Source organism: Phalaenopsis equestris, unplaced genomic scaffold (assembly GCF_001263595.1).
Source record: "Phalaenopsis equestris unplaced genomic scaffold, ASM126359v1 Scaffold234359, whole genome shotgun sequence".
Lineage (NCBI taxonomy): Eukaryota > Viridiplantae > Streptophyta > Magnoliopsida > Asparagales > Orchidaceae > Phalaenopsis > Phalaenopsis equestris.
Genome location: NW_018252277.1, coordinates 205,162 through 224,229, shown reverse-complemented (window position 1 = coordinate 224,229; position 19,068 = coordinate 205,162). Strand labels below are relative to the sequence as shown.

Genomic DNA, 19,068 nt, shown 5'->3' with positions numbered 1-19,068 from the left:
CTTCGGTGCATGCGAGAAACTCCAAGTTATTTTCTTTCTCTTAAGAGGTTGGATATTCATCAAGGTGAAGATTTGTTAGGTATGACTCATATACTATATAAATGACAAATTCTGGAGCGGAGTGGAAGCATCTGTCCATTGGGAGGAGCTTTTCGTTATATGGGTTGTGGGTGCGGGCCCCCGCGATACGGTATAAGGGTAATTTTGTAATTACACATTATACTCTAGGGTTATATATATATCTTGTTTATAACCCTAGAAATAACCTTGTACTCTTTTTTAAGATTGAAGGAAAATCGCCGCTCTGCTCCAGAGAACGTAGACATCTTTGCCGAACCTCGTTAAATCTCTTTGTGTGTTTTTCTGGATTTGTGTAAATTCTAGTATGAACTTACAAAGACTATACTCCACCTTAATAAGGGATAATTTCCTTAATCAACAATGCAAATCACTTTTCCTTGCTCTACATTTGGCCAACAACTCTGGATCAAATAAAAAAATAATTAAAAAGGTGGTAAGGGGGTTAAGCAGCGATGCAGCATTCTGGCACTTTTCCTTCCACGACATGGCGCGTATTGTTGCTCGCATCCTCCCCCTTGTGTACAGGTCATTGCCGTTTCATCCCTCGCCGTCGATCACTACGGCTCTGTGGTGGCGGCCGTTGGAGGTTTTGACAGCGTCGCCTATTCTTTCATCCACCGGCCACTTCCGCATTTTCTTATCTTGCTCTCAGATTCGAGGATTTCACATCTCATTTCCTTATTTATTCGATCCCGCGTCTCTCAGAACTTTCTTTGCACCATTTAGGGGCTTTCGAAAGGTGAAACGAAGGCCGGCAGCGAGGAAGCAGGTGTCGGAGGAAAATAAGCTAGAGCTCCGTGCCAAGATTTCTATAGAAGAAGGACTGTCCGATGATCATGAAGTTGTGGTAAGCTCATAAGTAATTTGTTTTCCAATTTACTCAATTGGCCACTAAAGATTTTAAACTTTTGTGACATTTTTTGTGTGAAATAGTTGGGAAATTCCACGCTATATGGCCTATAACAGAGAAAATCCGAAAAATATGTCCACTATCTATCTCATTTCACGGGGAAATATATTCGAAAGTTTGTCTCGGATTAAAACACAGAATTTTGTTATGTTCCCACCATCAGATGAACATTTTCGGTCATTTAAGATTTCATCACCCAAGGAGATAAAATGTTCTTGTTGGCTAAGTTCATTATTTTTTTTGTTCATAGATGTCTTCGACATATATGGATATTATTTTTAATTTTTTATACCGTGTTTCATAGATTAGATCATTTTGATGCAACATTCATGGAAATTGGATAATGTCAAAGACTGTGTTCCAAACTTTTTAAGAACATGTGTTAGAACCATGTTCACAATTTCTTCAAACTACAATCAAACACTATTCATACACATTCAAATGCATATATGCATTTTAATCTTTTTTGAACAGTATGTTTGTTTTTGTTCAAACCCGCTTCAAATTATAACTAAATTTTGTTCGAGCATAGTCAAACAAATGTTCGAGCATGGTTAAACAAATGTTCAAACTTTATCATTTTTTATGGTTCTTTAAATATGTCCAAACAGTATGCTTTGAAATGATTTTATATATATTGAATAAGGTTTGAACTTGATTCAATACTTGAACTCATGTTTTATTATAGTAATGTTATATTCTAACCAATTATTTTCGCAAGATAAATCAAACATAAAAAAAATTTACCATATAGAGAAGAATGACAAGAAGATGTACAACTCAATTGGATATATATCTAGAAACATAGTGACGAATTGATGGTACAATGAAGTATTTTCTTAACAAATCTCATGAATTGCAAAAAGTTACAAAGATTTACAAGAGTCAACTTAGTCTAAAATCAGATATTATGTCCAATTTGGATGGAGCATAGTAAAAAAAATTTAATTCATCTGATTGTTGTATTAATTGTTTAAGATTTTACTTTTTTTTTTTTGAAAGATATATCCATACTCATTTAAAATCCAACTTTTCTTATGCATATCTATCATTCTTAAGGAGATTTTGACAGAAATTTACAAGCAAAAGAGGATATTGTAAGATCAGTTAGTTCACTATTTTTCGCTGCTACAGTGATGATGCGAATATATCACATATAAAAATAGATGATTTTTTGGACATATCACGTGTAGAAATAGGTGATTCTGTGGACATACAGGTTGTAGAAGATAGTGGCTCCATGGATGTTGTGTTATTAAAGCATCCATTCAATGGTAAAACCCTAATGTGTGACTTCGCTGAAACTAGTAAATAGGTGAGGTATTTTGATTCTTCACATATCTTGGCTAAGGGTGACAAAATAAAATATGAAAATTTGGACAAATCCCATGCTGTAAGAGTTAGTGTCTAAAAGTAATTTCAATACAGTGGTTGCTAATTTGATTACTCTTCGAGTTTATACCTAGTTGATTTAGTTTCTTGGAATTTTTTTTCTTATTAAAAGTAGTTAAGTGGATGTTACATCTATATGTGATTAAAAAATACTTCCAATCCAGGTAAAAAAGTAGGAATAGATGTATGGCACATATGTTGGATTTTAAAGAAATGCTAATGCTTTTTTGGGCTATGAATTTGATAAATTGTATTATATTTGAGATTATAAGTCATAAATCAAAATACATTTATATTTTTTATGTTAAAACTAAAGACCACTGACAACCTTAATCATAGTTCATTGGAATCTGATTCTAAGTTGAAGTTAATGATGATCATATCAGCTGTAAAGAAAAATTAGGTACCTATGTATGGTACATCTGTTGGATTTTAGAGAAATGCTCAAGAAATTTGTGGGCTTTGAAGTTGGTAAAATTTATTTTATTTAAGATTATAAGTGATAAATCAAAATGCATTTATATTTTTTATGTTAAAACTAAAAATCATTGACATGCTTAATCATAACTCATTGGAATTTGATTCTAACTTGATTTGAACTCATGAACTAGGTTTGCTGTAAAATAGAGAAGGAAGAATAATAGAACATTGAAATTTCAAACTAGTTTTGTTTTATTATATTTTTACAACTGTCGTTTTTTGGTATGATGTGCTTGCATGCTGGTTGATACACTGAGAAAGTTTCAGGTAACCTTTGGTAGGTTATTTTACATTTAATTTACTTATTTTAATGGTATTATAGGTGAAACTAGTTGATTTGACTTTAGATTTCAAATGCATTATGACATTTGATTTTCATGAATGTTGAACAATTTTATGTGCTAGTTACTCGAAACTTCTTTGGGATATGTTTACATACACAGCACAAAATTCTTATGTTTCCACATATCTCACAACTAAACTTTCATATTTACACACATAGTACTCAAATCTTTAATATCACATAAAAAATATCACTATTGAGTATGAGATATATAAATACATAAAAAATGTGTGCTTCAAATATAAATTTCCATAATTTTTTTTTAGTTCGACATAAACTTTATTATTTTAATAATATGCCATTGCTCCGATGGGCTCTTGTACTGCAGTCCGCCATTTGCCATTAACGAATGTGTCCATACTTTAAGCAAGATTCTTACTTGGAGTTCTGTACGTTTGTTCTATTTCATATAGATTCCATGCATCCTTCTTTTTTGCACGTCTTTCTCAAGTATTCACTTATTTTATTGTCAACTATGCTTGCAGAACATTACGGAAATGCTCAAGCTGGATGTCCCTATGGCAATGAAAATGGCTTTTGACGGTCTTAAAGAACTCGACTGCAGGGCCCAAGGCTCTATTGGGGATATAAGCAAATATGAGCAAATTGTGCTGTCAATATTACTCTGCAATGATGAATTGACTACAAAACTTAATAAAGAGTGTAAAGGAGTTGATTTTCCTACAGATGTTTTTGTCAGAACACAGAATGTCCAAGAATTCGAGATTCCCATTGTAAGAAGTCTAGTCTTCTAATTCATTAATTTATTTCTGTAATTTGTTTCTGATCTGCTCAGTTTGAAATGTTCAGCTGATGTTAGGAGATATAGTCATCTCTGCTGAGGCTGCCTTGAGACAAGCAGAGGAGAAAGGCCACACGTTACTAGATGAAATCCGATATCTTGTGGTTTGTTTCCTCGCTAGTCCATTATTTACATTATATTAGCTATTTTCTAAAAAAGTATTAAGGGAATAAGAAGTTCAAAATGATTTCATTCGTTAAACTTAACTGTAATCTTTATAAATTTGTTTATTCTGTATCTCGATTTAAAATATATATTCTTTTGATGCTATTGTTCTTTAAATTAGATATTTGGTAAAACCCAATTCATGCTTCACATTCGATAGTATTGTAGCTGTTACCTATAAAGGATTTTTGGAAAGCTAAAGTTTGTATATCTGCCACAAACTAGTTAAATGTGCAATTATTTTTCTACACTACCTTGTTCTTCTATAAATTCTATTTCCTTATGTTCTCCATTTTGTGACATTATAAACGGGCTTTGAACTGAAAACTGCCCTTTTAGTCATATAGTTTAAGTTTAATTTGTTTGATTCTCAAACTTAACATACTCAATTTATACTTAGACGGTCAAAAGTCTCATTGTTTGTGTTCGAACAGATCATGTCTGGCAATTAGTTCTATTTTGACTAGTTTTTATAAGCTTATGTATTTAAGGATCGAAACATGAAGGCCTTATTCATTCATTAAAATGTATATTTATGCATATGTGCATCTATATTTTATTATTATTATGTATATGTGTTCACACACAATCGCGCGCACACACTCATGTGTGCGTGCGTGCACGCACGTGCACGTTTGCATGCGTGTCTATGCGTGTGTGTGCGCGTGCATGCGTGTGTCAGTCAATTTTTTTTTATTTTCAAAAAAAGATTTAATTTAATATAAAAGGTATATAAATTTTTTTAATTTTGAAAATATTGTGTTTTGATTTTAAAAAATGAGACCGAATGAATCTCATTTGTCTAATAATTTACATAATCATGTCCAATATTGCGAATAACACTTCTTCCCGAAAGATAAGTGTATCTCTTGATGATGAACTCAATCATACAAACTAAAAGATTTATGACATTCGCTTGATATATTAATTTTTGTGTGTGACCGAAAAATTCTCCTACCTAATACAAATATTAGATAGGATTTATTTTTACCTGGGTTCCAAGTTCTCTATAAGGGCAACTTCTATAGTTAATTACATCCCAAACGACCGAGGTCACTTGAGAGAACTCTCGATAATGATCAAAGATACTAGTTTTCAAGAATTCAATGTTTAGGTTTTCACAGTAAGATTCAAAAAATCAAGTGAAAAATGATTAAATGGGAGTAGTAATTTCAAGAGTCTAAAGGAAGGAAAAGGTAGAGGATGTCATGGATCATGAGGAGAACCCTCAGTGATTTCCCAAACTATCCTATTGTGTGGCTGCTTTTTGGAGACAATATTATTCAAGTTTTCAATTCTGTCAATTTTAATTTTATTATTTGAAACTTACACTTACACTTGCATAATACCCGATTATGCAAATAACCCGCGGAGATTGAAGAGTTTGCGTTGTATCGAACGAAAACCTCAAAATCTAAGGAGAGTTAGAACTTATGCTGCTCAACACGGTCGTGCAAGAGTTTAAAGAAAAGTGAAGATTTATGTCGTGCTAAACAAACTACCTCGAAGCTTATAGACCGTTGTTATTTAAGGCTAAAAAATGATTTAACTGAAGTAGATCTGTTTAATGTTTTGTCTTGATTGTCGTTCATTTGCATCCTCGTCGTGCTGCTCACCAAGCTTGCTCCGAGCTCCGGAACGTAGTGACTCAGGGTTTAGGGTTTTATGTGTGAGCATGCAAATTTATTTGGTCGGTGGCTTGTCGCAGTTTACCTCCTAAACAACCGGTCTATTGTTCTCTACCTTAAAGGTCTTGCAAGTATATCAAAGCAGTGACATTGCAGGCATAAACAAAGTATATGCAGTAAAATAACAGTGTAAAGGAGAAACCGACCCAACTCCCAAAATTAGCGAAGCGGAGGGGGTAGTATGACGGTGGGTTGGCCTAAAAAGTGTTTAGACTTTATCCAGACAATGAAAACTTGCATTCAAACTTTTCAAAACCAACCAATAAGTCAGCTCCACATCAATACTTTTATAAGCTCCAAACAACACTTTTAAGTGCTCCCAAAGAACACTTAAATAGCCCCAAAGCAGTGCATAAATTGCTCCAACTCAGCTAACAAAAGCACCCCAAAACAATGATTTATAGTGCTCAAAACAATGATTATATTGCTCCAAATCAGCCAACAAAAGCACCCCAAAATGGTGCATAAATTGCTCAATATCAGCCAACAAAAACACCTCAAAACAGTGATTTATAGTGCTCAAAATCAGCCAACAAAAACACCTGTGATTTATAATGCTCAAAATCAATCAACAAAAGCACCTTAAAATAGTGATTTGTAGTGCTCAAAATCAACCAACAAAAAAACCCCAAAATAGTGATTTATAGTGCTCAAAATCAGTCACAAAAGCACCCCAAAATAGTGATTTATAACGCTCAAAATCAGCCAATAAAAACACCCTAAAGCAGTGATTTATAGTGCCCAACATCAACCAACAAAAAAATCCCAAAAAGTGCATAAATTGCTTCAAAAGAGGAATCTGGAAGGGAAATTCAAGCGAAACAAAGATCATGATGCAAATGAATGAGGTAGGATTAAATAACCAGAGGTAAGAAAACTATAAAAGACAAATAAAACATATAGGAAATCCAAAAAAATGATTCTATATAAAAATTTAAATTATATGGTTGTTTCAATGATAACAGTGTTTTGTTTCAGCATAAGATCAAAAGCTACAATGTATCCAAATGTAGGGCTATGAACACAAGCTTTCAACTTTTCACATTGACATGAATGTTAAAATCGTGGATAGTTCTCAAAGCAAGAAGGCTGCATTAAATTGAAGTGTTAGTAAGCAATCCTTGTAACATTTATATTATTAGCAGGGGCTGAATAGATAGATTTTAGAGCAACAACATTATAGAAGGCGGTGAATTCTTCTAAAGTGATCTATAAATAATAATCAACAGTTAAAATCGAGTAACAGTGAACATATTACAGACAAAATCTTACTATCATTCAAAAGTACGCTCACTAGATGCACAAGATTTTGCTTTGGCGTATAATTCAAATATACCAAATTTTAAAATTAGTCTTGTGACGTCAAATGGGATTGGAAGGGAATAACATAAATCTTATTTTGAAATCACCACTATGATCAAGCTCATCAAATATCAGCTCAAAATTCTCAAATAATAATCAAAGTCAAAAGGATTAAATAATTGGAGTCTCAAACAGGTCAACCTGCTACAAATCCTACTCCCAAAGCCTCAACGAAATTTAATATATTATGTCCAACGATCATGCTTACCTTAGTCAAGGGTTTCAGGTAGGAGTAGAGCAAAAGGAGGAGCAGCAGGAAGATCGATGTGTATGATTTGTACAACGGTGTCGTTGTTTCCTTCCCACGTACAACTAGCAAACAAGCTTTCCTTCCTCAATGGGTTTGGCTAGGGGCTGTTCGGCGTGAGTGAGGAGGGAGGCGGGAGATTGTTTGGCTTCGATCCAGAGAGGAAGAGGGAAGGTGAGGGTTTGGTTGTGAGATTGTTTGGCTTCGATCCAGAGAGGAAGAGGGAGACCGAACGGGAGGTTGTGAGGAAGAGGGAGACCGAACGGGAGAGGCAAGGGTTTTGATGGAGCAAGGAGACAAGCCCGAATGCCAGGGAGAGGCAAGTGGGAGAGTTTTGGTGGAGAGGGAGTCGGGTGAGAGAGTTTCGGTGCAGAGGTGAGGAGGCGAGTGTGGGAGAAGAGAGAGTCGAGCGGGGAATGAGAGGGGGCTGAATTGTATATCAGAATATTCAAAGGAGGCGTTACGAGAGATTAGACGGGCGATTAAGTGATTTTCATTCATGTCTCGGGCTTAATTAGAAGATCATAAACTCCATTAAAATGATATTGGACAGCTTATTTTGAAATTTGAAATTTCATATTACGAATCGTGTTATCGGCTTGGCCTGGTATGATTGACCCGTGTTCAGCCCAAATTGAACCCGGGTTGAGCCTGAACACGCCTCCTTTAATTAATTCTTTACATGTATCGATTTTTATGTTGTTTGTTCGTGCACAGAACCATAGTAATATGAGTGTCTTTTCAGGATAAAATTAACGTCTGGACAAGCTCGTGCGGTTTGTTTCGTCATCCGGAGTATTCCAGACGAGTTTGTCGGCGATCAGACCAATTCAAGTTTACATCGTGCACGATGTAGTGGATGTGTGTGAGCAGGCCATTCAAGGTTAAAAGGGTATCCATAAGGTTTTTAAATCCTATGAGAACTCATTTTTTGGTCCTCTACATGTTGGTTCTTAGCCCTTGTAACTAAAAAATGAGTGCTTGAGACCATTTATGTGAGTTCTTCATAAAAAATGGGTTAAGAAGTGATTTGAAGTTCTACGTAAGGCGGGTTCCATTACTAGTCCTCTAGGATAGGCAATAGGAAAGTTTTAAGATTAGATTCTAGGTTATAGGAGAAAGAAACGAAGACCTCACCAAAATGAGGTCAACAATATGCATGCATATACATATATGTGTGTATGTATGTATGTTTATGTATATATATACATACATTCATACATACAAAACACTCACAACATTTATATTTACAAATCAAGCACAAAGGTGATTTTTTGAACTACCAAACTGATGCATTTTCGCGTGCAACCATCAAACCATTGAGAATTTGATAAAAATAAAAAATATGTGTTGGTGTTGTGTCATGAATTTTGATATGTATGTAAAACTTTGTAAAATGGATGAAAGAGGGCGCTCTATTTGTAAATATCAATGTTTCAGGTGCTTTGTTTGTAATTGCCCCATATATATATATATATATATATATGTTGAGATATAAACATGCACTCATCTACGGGCAAGTATATTACTTTCATGCAGACTTTATGAATAGTTCATAATCAGTTTGTGAAGTCAATGGGCCGAATACAACTAAGAATTTTCGGCTTGTTTGCTTTAACGAATCAAGTCAAACAATACTTGAGCTTGCTTAAACTTGGCTAGTTTACACACTCTCTTTATATCAATCAATTACTAGACATACTTTAATTCTATCTTGCGCTGGATATACTAATTACTGTATATTAAAGTCAGATGCAAGGGTTACTGCATGTTTTGGGCTATGATGGTGGGAGTGATGAGACTGTAGCAGAAAAGGAAAAACTAGAGGAGCTAGTCCTTGAGAGTCTTGGCTGGAAAGGAAGAGGTCCAGCAACTGTTACATATGATTTTCTGCCTTGTGGTATCCAGTCACAGATTGGCAATGGTGCGTTTTTATTTTTAAAAAGTACTTTATTGGAATCTTGTCTAGTGTATTATATCTGAACTTTCATTGTAGAGTCCACCTTGTGGTGTAAGATTTTATAAGCAGCCTGGCAGTATGGGAAATTTTACAGGAAAAATGTCTAATGCTCAAAGGGAAGCTCGTAATGTTCGATTTTATCGGCCAAAATTCAGCCATATCTTTTGCAATATGGGTGGTGAGTATAGGAATTTGTTTCTTCTTTGTCATAATTTTTGGCAATTTTGTGTTTATTGTTTAAATCTTTTATATTTATGAAAGTAATACCTACATCTTTCTACTTATAATAATACCATCTAAATTTCAAGAACACAACAAAACTACCTAAGTTTTATTCTATATGATTTGTTAACTTTATAATGATTTGGGTGGCATCATATGCAAGTGTGAGCTTGATCACTCATTTAAATGTTTGGGTATTTATTTTTCATTCATCATTTTTTAATAATATTTATAGTCACCCTACCAAAAATTCAAAGCCAAATTAATATTCAGACAACAGTGGCTTTAAGAGAAGCACTATCCTGGGGAGTTTAAATGGCTATTGCTATTGGAAGGATGAGCTACTTTTTAATTCATTGCTTTTCAAAGATCAAAGCACATATTTTTTTTGGACTTGTCGTTTGCTTAATATTTTTCTTTAATTATTATTGTATAGGCATATATGAGATTATCATTTCTCTTCTTAAGACAATAATGCTTTTTGTCTTCTTTTTTGTAATATGACTAATGTTTTATAATCTTTAAATTTTTGGTTACATCATTGATTGTAATCTATAACATAAGATTTATATGCCGATTGAGCTATATCTATTTTCACGATGATTTATACATTCATCAAGTATGTGAAAAATTTAAGTATGATTTTGGGTTGATTTGGGGTAGTTCTCTCGTTGTTTTTCTTTTTAGATCACCATTGCACCTCCATTTGACTACTGTTTTTTTGCTGGATTTTAGAAATTTTTGTGGCAGGATCTGTTTTTACAACCAGATTTGCTCAAACATGACCAGATTTGCTCAAACATGACAACTATAAGAATGCCATCGTTTGATTTTTTGGAAAGAAAAAATATTTATAATAATTGTAGTTGCCTTAAAAAAAAATTATTTTATTCACAAAAGTCTTACAACTGCTTTTAGAAAAGGTTGCAACTACCCTAATGACATATGTAAGCTTTTTTTAACACCTAGTTTTACCCATTTATTTTGTCAGTTAAAAATTTCCAATATGAGTGATGTCACAATGAATATAAATTTGGTTCTAATCCATTTGAATCTATCTATATATTGAAATTATTAACCAGTTCTACTAAACCGTGACAACTATAAGAAAGTTGTTCGACTTTTTTCCTAAAAGAAATTTTTTATAAAATTCACAATAACCAAAAATAAATTGTTTTACTCTCAAATTTACTTCTATTTTTACAAAAAAGTTGCAACTGACCCAAAAATGACATTTAATGGCAGAAATACGCTTTTTTTAATATTGAGTTTTCTCTGTTTATTTTGTCAATTATAACCATCCATTATGAGTGATATCACGATGAGTATATATTTGATTCTAATCCATTTGATTTCATATATATATATACCTCTCAATTTTTAACAATAAAATAATCTATGAATAACATTTGTCTGCAGCACTGTCAATCTGCACATAAATGCTTTCTATTTGCAAAAATTCGTGTATACCAACTTTTAATTTATGTTGTGCAGTTAATTATAAATTTATAATTAAGTATTGATATGCATATTTTTTTGTTTATTTGATAGTTGTTTTTTTACTTATTTATTTACATTTTTATATTTTTTTTATACAAAACGAGAAAATAAAATTTAGCATAAAATCTCCCGTTCAATACTCTATTATCATTCTATTTTTTAAGATAGTATAAGAGAACTTAATGCGATCCTTATATCTCTGCGGGTATATCATCTAGGATGGAGCACTTGAGACCCAAGACTTGAATAGAGAGAGCCATCTTCATCTAACTTTTAAAAGTACACTCCTAAGATTAATGCCTGAATGACTCAAATTCGGAATGTCATGCGACCTTTCAGCAATGTGTTAGACCTTTTCTATAGCTGTGTACAAAAAGTAATGGTATTTCAAGCGCCAACTGTGAGTCAACTTTAATCAGGCTGGCCGTTGGCCTAGGCCTAGCTGAGAGTTTGCTTTGGCCGAGCTTGCAGATTGCTTTGTACGGATTGGTTATCTAGTGGGTTGTTTTTGGTTCTTAGCCCTTGTGGCGAGTCTTCATGAGGAGGACAAGTTAGATCAGGTATTAACAAACTACACTCATAATCAGACGTAACCTCCTATCCCTTAATGTATTGCTCATGTTTTCAGGCTAGATTTTTATGTTGTGAGGCTCCATAGGTAGACATATTTGAAATTGGAGGGTGTGAAGCTTCAGGTGAAGAACTTCATCAATTAATGTTTTACGCTTTGTGAGGCTGATGGGCCCTTTAACATGGAGCCTTATGCTTAAGTCAATGGGTCTGTCACCAATATTAAAAGCTATTCTTTGTGTAAAATGGGCAATAAAATCCATTCTTTTATTATTTTTTTCCTATACTTATTTCCCTGATTTCCCTCCTTGATTCCTTTCCGTTTCGCCATTTGCCTGGAGCCTTATGCTTAAGCCAAATACCACCCTTTCATATATATGTATGTGATACATAAATGTTGTATGAGAGGACCCAATAGAGGCACCGTACCCATACGATACCAAGTATAATAATACCCCAACAAAAAGATAGAGATAAACTCAAAAAATTAAAACATGCTGAAAACAAGTAGCTAGGGACGAGCCAGTTTAGTCCTGTCTCTTCCTCTAGTTTTATGAGCGGAGTCAGATAACAAACTTTGAAGTGTCATGTCATTGTCAGGAGTAACCAAAGTATCATCTATTAAGTTTTCAAATTGGAGTGTGCCCTCAGTCTTCTTCTTCCGCCAAGAAGTGTAAACCTGTCATTCTTCATACATTAGAAGACTGGCTCATGTGATCCTCAGTCTGATTATATATAAGAACTACGTAGAAGTAAAGACAGTCGTTGTCATAGCGATAGGTTCCAATGTATGTGAAGTGTGAATTGTCTCCTCTGCATCTGATGCTTCCTGAATAGGAGCTGCGGGGTCATCCTGATTTACGGTCTGAACATTATTCGTTGCAGTATGGTCAGGAGAAGGGTTCTCAGGGGCAGACTCCAACTCCTGGCTTGTGGTGATTCCCTCCTCAGGTTGGCTGTCATCAGGTTTGTTGGGAGCGCGTTCAAGCACTTGGGGTGCACTAACAACATGTTCCTGCTTTTGACTATTTGATCTCAACAGTGGGTGCAATATGAAACATTTCTTCTACGGTTGCAGTGCTTGAAGTAATAAGATTTTTGTTTCATAATGATTTTTTTCCAATAACTATTGTGAGCAGAGCCAAATCAAACCTCTTCCACATCTGGTATCAAAACCCTTGCAATAGAGGGCCTAGAGAAATAAACTGTAGGTGTGGCTACTTACAAAGGTTTTTCGAGGATAGTCCCAATTTTATATAAGGTAGGTAGGTTAAAGAATTGAAGCTTGAGTTTAGGTAATGAGAATCAGATAGGCGCAATTGGGGGTTCTTGACTGAGATCAAAATCAGGGGTCCATTTGAGCAATTTCATATGTTTGCCCTCGATTGTGATGAATTTTTTTGAGAAAATACTTGTGTAATCTTCTTCTATACTCAGCTGTATCATAACATGTTTTCTATCGAAATGACCCACCTGTCAAGCCCCAACTAATTTGAAATCTTCAAAATTCTTGCTGATAATCTCTATCTTAGGGCAACCTTATTGGAACTTTCCAACTAGAGTAAATTGGTATTTTCTTGCACGAGTTGAAATTTTAGCGTCAGAGAAGAATATTGCTGGTTTGCCCATTTTTTTTCAGCTTTCTTGATGAGATTGCAATCTCCATGTCCTGCAACAGAATCATGGTACATTTGCGGGAATATCGGACTATCTGCGAAGTGAAAATGAGAGTTGCATTTGTGAACCACTGAGGGTTGGGCAGAGTTATCGCCGGTGAGGACGGCGGCGTAGGAAAGCCCTAAATTACTGTGGCCAGTGCCAACAGAAAACGCAAATCCCACAAACAGGAGCAGCTCTGTCACAGACAACGCAGGTGCCGGCGCAACTGTCAAGCAGAGGCAGAGCCTGTAGGCGCAACGCAAATGAACCCACCGGGTAGCTCTGCCGCCAGACGAGGCACGACGACGCGAGTACAAGATGACGACGAAGACGTCGCGAGTATTTTCCAAAGCCGAAGAGGAAGGCGCTTGCCATGAGGCGAAACTCTAGCAGAGCGGAACGACGACATGTTTTTAATTACATCCTTTTTTTATATTCTAATTTCCATAAATAGAACGTAACTCTTTTCATATAGTTTCTACATTTCTTTTCCATTATGTGTGTGTCGATATATATATATATATATATATATATATATATATTGGCCAAAGACTATTAGACGAGCCTCCCGACCAACCTCATGTGCTTAATAATTTCATCACGCACACAGGTGGGATCTAACTCGTGACCCCAGGGATCTTACAAACTTTGCTAGCCAAAGAGTCGCAGTAGGCGACACAAACACACACACATGTATCTTTTTTAATACAATGAATGTTAAGCGTTCATCGTATCATCCACCATGTATTGTTAATAGTGGATGAGCATTAAATTTTAATGAAAAATTTAAGAAAATTTTATGAAAATTAAAATTAGTTGTGTATATCAAAATGATCATTTTGAAGCGTAGCATGTAATGAAATAATTTTTGATGATTTATAAAAAAGTTAAAATTTTTGGTTTTGCGTTTATACTTTATCTAAGTTTGGGTATTACATAATGCATTTGAACTTAAAAAACTTTATATGACCTTAAGGGTGCCTCATGCTTGGCTTGATGGATTATTAAGTCATGTTGAAAAGTGTGGGACCGAGGTTATAGTCAGTGCCAAATGAGAGCTCACCCAAAGAAAAAAAAGAGGTAATTTTGATCATGTATGTAGACAATATTATATTGACATGTGAGTTGAAGGAAGTGCTAACAATATTTAAAAGATTTTTGGCAAGAAAATTTGAGGTAAAAAAATTGAAAAATCTAAAATGTTTTTGCTTTGTATTATTACTTTTAGAAGGAAGTTTGTTCTTGATCTACTTAAAGAACTATGAATGTTTCGATGTAAGTTTGCCCGATTAATAAACAAAGAAAAGTGGGATCACTACTAACAATACATTTGTTGATAAAAAGTAGATATATATCAATGTGTCGTGGGCAAACTTATTTGCCTCTCTCACCGATTTTGATAATTGGTTCTGTATTTGTGTTTACTTCCTGCAGGTGTCCTACTTTTGTACTTAACGTGCCTGGTTACATGAAGTAAAAAAAAAAAAAATCTGGTATTCTTAAGAAACAACGTTGAAGCTGAATATAATAAGTGATATATCGTATTTGTGGAGGAATGCATTTAAAATGTTTATTCGAACTAAATTATCAACTAGAAAAATCTCTAAAACAGTACGGTGAAGATCATCTGGTCATAGTAAGTACTGCAAGAATTTTGTTCACCATGATAAGACTAAACACATTAAGATGGATTGACATTTAATCTCAAGAAAAAAACAGCCTAACTAAATTATATTCTAACAAACTTTCAAACTGTTCTTATTCTCCTCAAGCTTTGCCCATAATGAGTTTTAATGAGCTAATCAACAAGTCTAGAATGATCAACATATGCAATTTAGCTTGAGGGGGAGTGTTGACATAATTTTTGATTTGTGAAGAACTCCTTTTCAAATAGAGCAACCCAACTATTTATGAACAAATCATTCAATCTGCAACAATTCTGTAGTTCATATAAAATAGCTTTTCATTTATAACATAGCTTGTCATTTTTATTGTGTAGTTAATTTTGAATTTCAAAATTAGAGATTGTTTTTAAGGCTTATTTCTTTTCTAGTTAAGTTTTTTATTCACATATTTATGTACAACTTCTTATCTTTAGTTTTACATAGAATGAGAAAATATAATTCAGTCATTGAACCTCCTTTATTTTCCCACTCTTCTCTCTACTCATTTTAATTTTTAAGAAAATTTTAATTAATAAATGACCATTATTTTCTATAATATTTATAGGTACCTTGCTGAACAGTCAAGGTCAAGTTAGTACTACAACGATAGTGGCTTTAAGAGAAGCACTGTCTAGGGGAGTTAAAATAGTAATAGCTACTGAAAAGGTAAGCTTTTTAATTTATTGCTTTACAAAGATGGAGGCATATATAGTTGGGCCTTTTCATCCACTTAATTTTTCTAACTTTAGTATGTTGTTATTCACACATATGAGATGTACATTTCTCCTCCCATGAGAAGAGTGCTTTTAACCTTTTTTTTATGTATTTATATAATATTTAAAAACTTGGTCGTAAATTTGAATTTTATCAATTTTCGTGTTGATTGAACTATACATCTATCATGTGAAAAATTCAGGGATGATTGAATGATACATAGAAATCCTTATAATAAAACTTAGTTTTGCCCATCTATGCCATCAATTAAAGTAGTCAAATACATTTAAGCTACCATCAATAAACATATATTTGATTTCAAACCATTTAAAATTGTCTACATTTCAAAATCACGATCATTTTCTTATGCAACTGTAGCCATTCATTTTGAAACTTTTTATTCTTCAAAAGTTTACCAAATATTCTTAAAAACCCTTGATATTGTACATGTTACTGGTTTTAATGATTTTAAGTATACAGATGGTGTTGATATTGGTTTTTAAAGATATAACATCAAATTTTAATTAGATGATAATTCAAAATTTTCTTCTAAGAGAAGATATATACACACACAAATCTACACACATATGTATGGAATTTTCAAAGCCATTTTACTTATATATAATCACGTATGATATCATTTTTTAATCTGATTTTTGTAAGTAGACACGTCCGGCTGCTATTAGTGTGCTGAAAATGGTTGAGCTGGATGGAAAAAATGGCATTGTTTCTGAAGTGTCACCAGGCATTTTCCTACAGGTTGGTTTCGTTCAGTCACTTTGGTTTTGCAAGTTCTTGCTTTTCTGTATTATTTTTCAGTAACTTTTATGAATGTCAATAATAAATTTTTATTCGTTGGACAATATTTATTTAATAATGCACATTGTCCGGACAATTACTTTGTTTAATAATGATTATCCATAGATTTTCTTGAAGTTCATGTTAAACTTGCAATGGCGACTAATATCATTGTCAAATTCACTCTTTAACATCAATAAACTGAATGAATAATATTTAAAGCTGAAAATCATTTGAAAACTTGGTCTGATTGTGATGCACCTATAGAAGTCTGAGACTTCTTCGTATGACTGTCGTGAAACTTTATTATGTGGAAATTGCAACTAAGAACAAGTATAATGAATGGCCCAAATAGTAACAATGATATCAAATTCAAAAATAAGACACCAAAATTTAAATGGTTAACCAAAATGATAGCTTATATCCATTGAAGTGGAGAGAGGAATTTATCCAATTTAGAGAGATTGTACATGTGTACAAAGAAGATGAGCGTAAGATCACTCTCTTCCTTGAGCCTAACTATACCCAATCTCACCCCAAAGAAATCCTAAATTTCTCAAACCAAATAAATATGAAATCTTACTAATATTATATCGAGTTGCTAGAAATCAAATACGGGAGATAAAAATCATAGTGATATAAATCATATTAGAAGATCTCCATCTTGATTCTCCTTAAAGTAGCCTGTTTACTCTATTATTATCTCAGTTGTAACCCTCCAAACACATGCTAGAGTTCCTCATATTCAATGGAACATAGTAGTAGGAAATCTGAAGGTTATCAACATTTTTGGTAAAGTGAGTAGGCATTCGGTCTATCAAAACTTGCAAAGACGCAATTTCTATTTCTGTGGGAAAGTTTGTGGCGGAGAAGTTGCCTCTGCACTCATTTTTGCAATTTACCATACCAAGTTGCTCAACTTATAGGATGTTGAACTAGTCTTAGCCCTTCAAATTAAAATGCAAAAATAAAAAAACTAAGGGAGAATAAACTTTCTTCCCTCATGATGATAAATATATAAATAAATATCTCCTCATATCCTTGTTCTGTATTTGTTCTAGAATACAACTAAAATTGAATAAAGTGGAAACCGACTAACATATTTTGTGAGAGAGAGCTTAATGTGGACGTTTTTTAAATGCATCATCTTCATGGAAATAGGAAAAGAGAAGTCAGGAGGGTACATGTTTTAAGCCATAGTACGAAAGAGTTTTAGCATCAGAAGTTTTGAGTTCAAATCTCATATTTCAGTGAACATACATCACAATAAATTTTTAAGCCATATCAAATTGATAATTGAAATATATTCAAACCCAATCTTTGGCTTTTTAAACTGATTGAAAGCCATAATTTAACCGGTGTAGCTTGCTTTGGTTTGTATTATGCAACCATATAGGTTAGGAACTTGTTTGTCGTTCCATTTTATGATATATTTTTTGTTTAAATGATGCCTTTGGTAAAACCTTATGCTTGCTACAGTTATAAAATTGTTCTAAATTTGTGAGATTGATTTTACTCTTAATTGATGCTTTAAAAACAGGGTTTACTTGTTTATGGTAGACATGGTAAAGAGATTCATAGAAGAAACTTAGACCAAAGTGTATGTAGAGAGGTAAGCAGTTATTTATATGCATGCAATTTATGTCGTGTTGCTAATGTTCAGTATTGGCACTATTCCTTTGCGGAGTCATTTTACTACATGGTACATTAGTCGCCCTTTTCTGAGATTTCACTTTTTTTTATTAATTTCTGACAAGCTGACTTTAATTTTCCGCGATTCTACACTAAAAGATGTTGGTGTACACCTTACATTTTACCTTTGAGATGTTGTGTTGTATGTTTCTAACAAAATCTGTTGAACAGGCGCTTTTGTACTCACTAGAGCATAAGGTTCCTCTTATAGCATTTTCTCATGATAGGTGCTTGACATTATTTGATCATCCCTTGCTTGATTCACTACATGCCTTACATCATGAACCCAAGGTATTAGATTTTATGTGTACGCCTGATCTACCATTGCTCAAAAATGTCATTTATAACTCGCATTATATTTTATCTCTCAGGTAGAGTTTGTAACATCAGTTGAGCATCTCTTAAAAGTTGCTGTGCAGGTAAGCAGCCATTGATTTGGTCAAGTTTTGTTGTTAATCACAATTCCCTTGGATGTTGTTTACAGATTCTTAAGTATGAGTTTATCACATATCAAACAGTTAATCATTATTTTTGAATGCCCTCCACTCTGATCTAACCCTAAACCCTAAACCCTAAACCCTAAATTTCTAAAGTACTGCTATAGGTTTACAGAGTTGAATCTTTTGTTTTTATGTCATTTTAAGAACCTACGAGGCTTTATTGATCTTTAGAAATGTAAATGAATTGGCATGCATGAAAGTTGCACATAAAGAATAAATATATTAAACCCATCTTATTTAGGCATTTATCACACTTTATTCCAGATAAACATCAATCAGCAGAAGCCCTCTCAAAAAAAAAAAAGGGGGGGGGGGGGGG

The 19,068-nt window shown here is 33.7% G+C and overlaps 1 protein-coding gene across 2 annotated transcripts in view; it reads left to right on the top strand.

Annotated features, from left to right (window-relative positions):
* The first annotated feature begins 500 nt into the window (after positions 1 to 500).
* The window catches only part of LOC110038924, a 31,573-nt gene continuing 13,005 nt past the window's right edge, over positions 501 to 19,068 (top strand). The window contains exons 1-10 of one of the 2 annotated variants that reach the window (XM_020743849.1): positions 501 to 928; positions 3,692 to 3,940; positions 4,017 to 4,112; positions 9,223 to 9,394; positions 9,525 to 9,608; positions 15,611 to 15,711; positions 16,426 to 16,518; positions 18,098 to 18,169; positions 18,421 to 18,540; positions 18,621 to 18,668. In XM_020743849.1, the coding sequence (XP_020599508.1) occupies positions 566 to 928; positions 3,692 to 3,940; positions 4,017 to 4,112; positions 9,223 to 9,394; positions 9,525 to 9,608; positions 15,611 to 15,711; positions 16,426 to 16,518; positions 18,098 to 18,169; positions 18,421 to 18,540; positions 18,621 to 18,668 (1,398 nt within the window). In that variant the 5' untranslated portion in view covers positions 501 to 565. The remainder of the gene's footprint in view (positions 929 to 3,691; positions 3,941 to 4,016; positions 4,113 to 9,222; positions 9,395 to 9,524; positions 9,609 to 15,610; positions 15,712 to 16,425; positions 16,519 to 18,097; positions 18,170 to 18,420; positions 18,541 to 18,620; positions 18,669 to 19,068) is intronic. The other variant, XM_020743850.1, reaches the window with a different exon arrangement.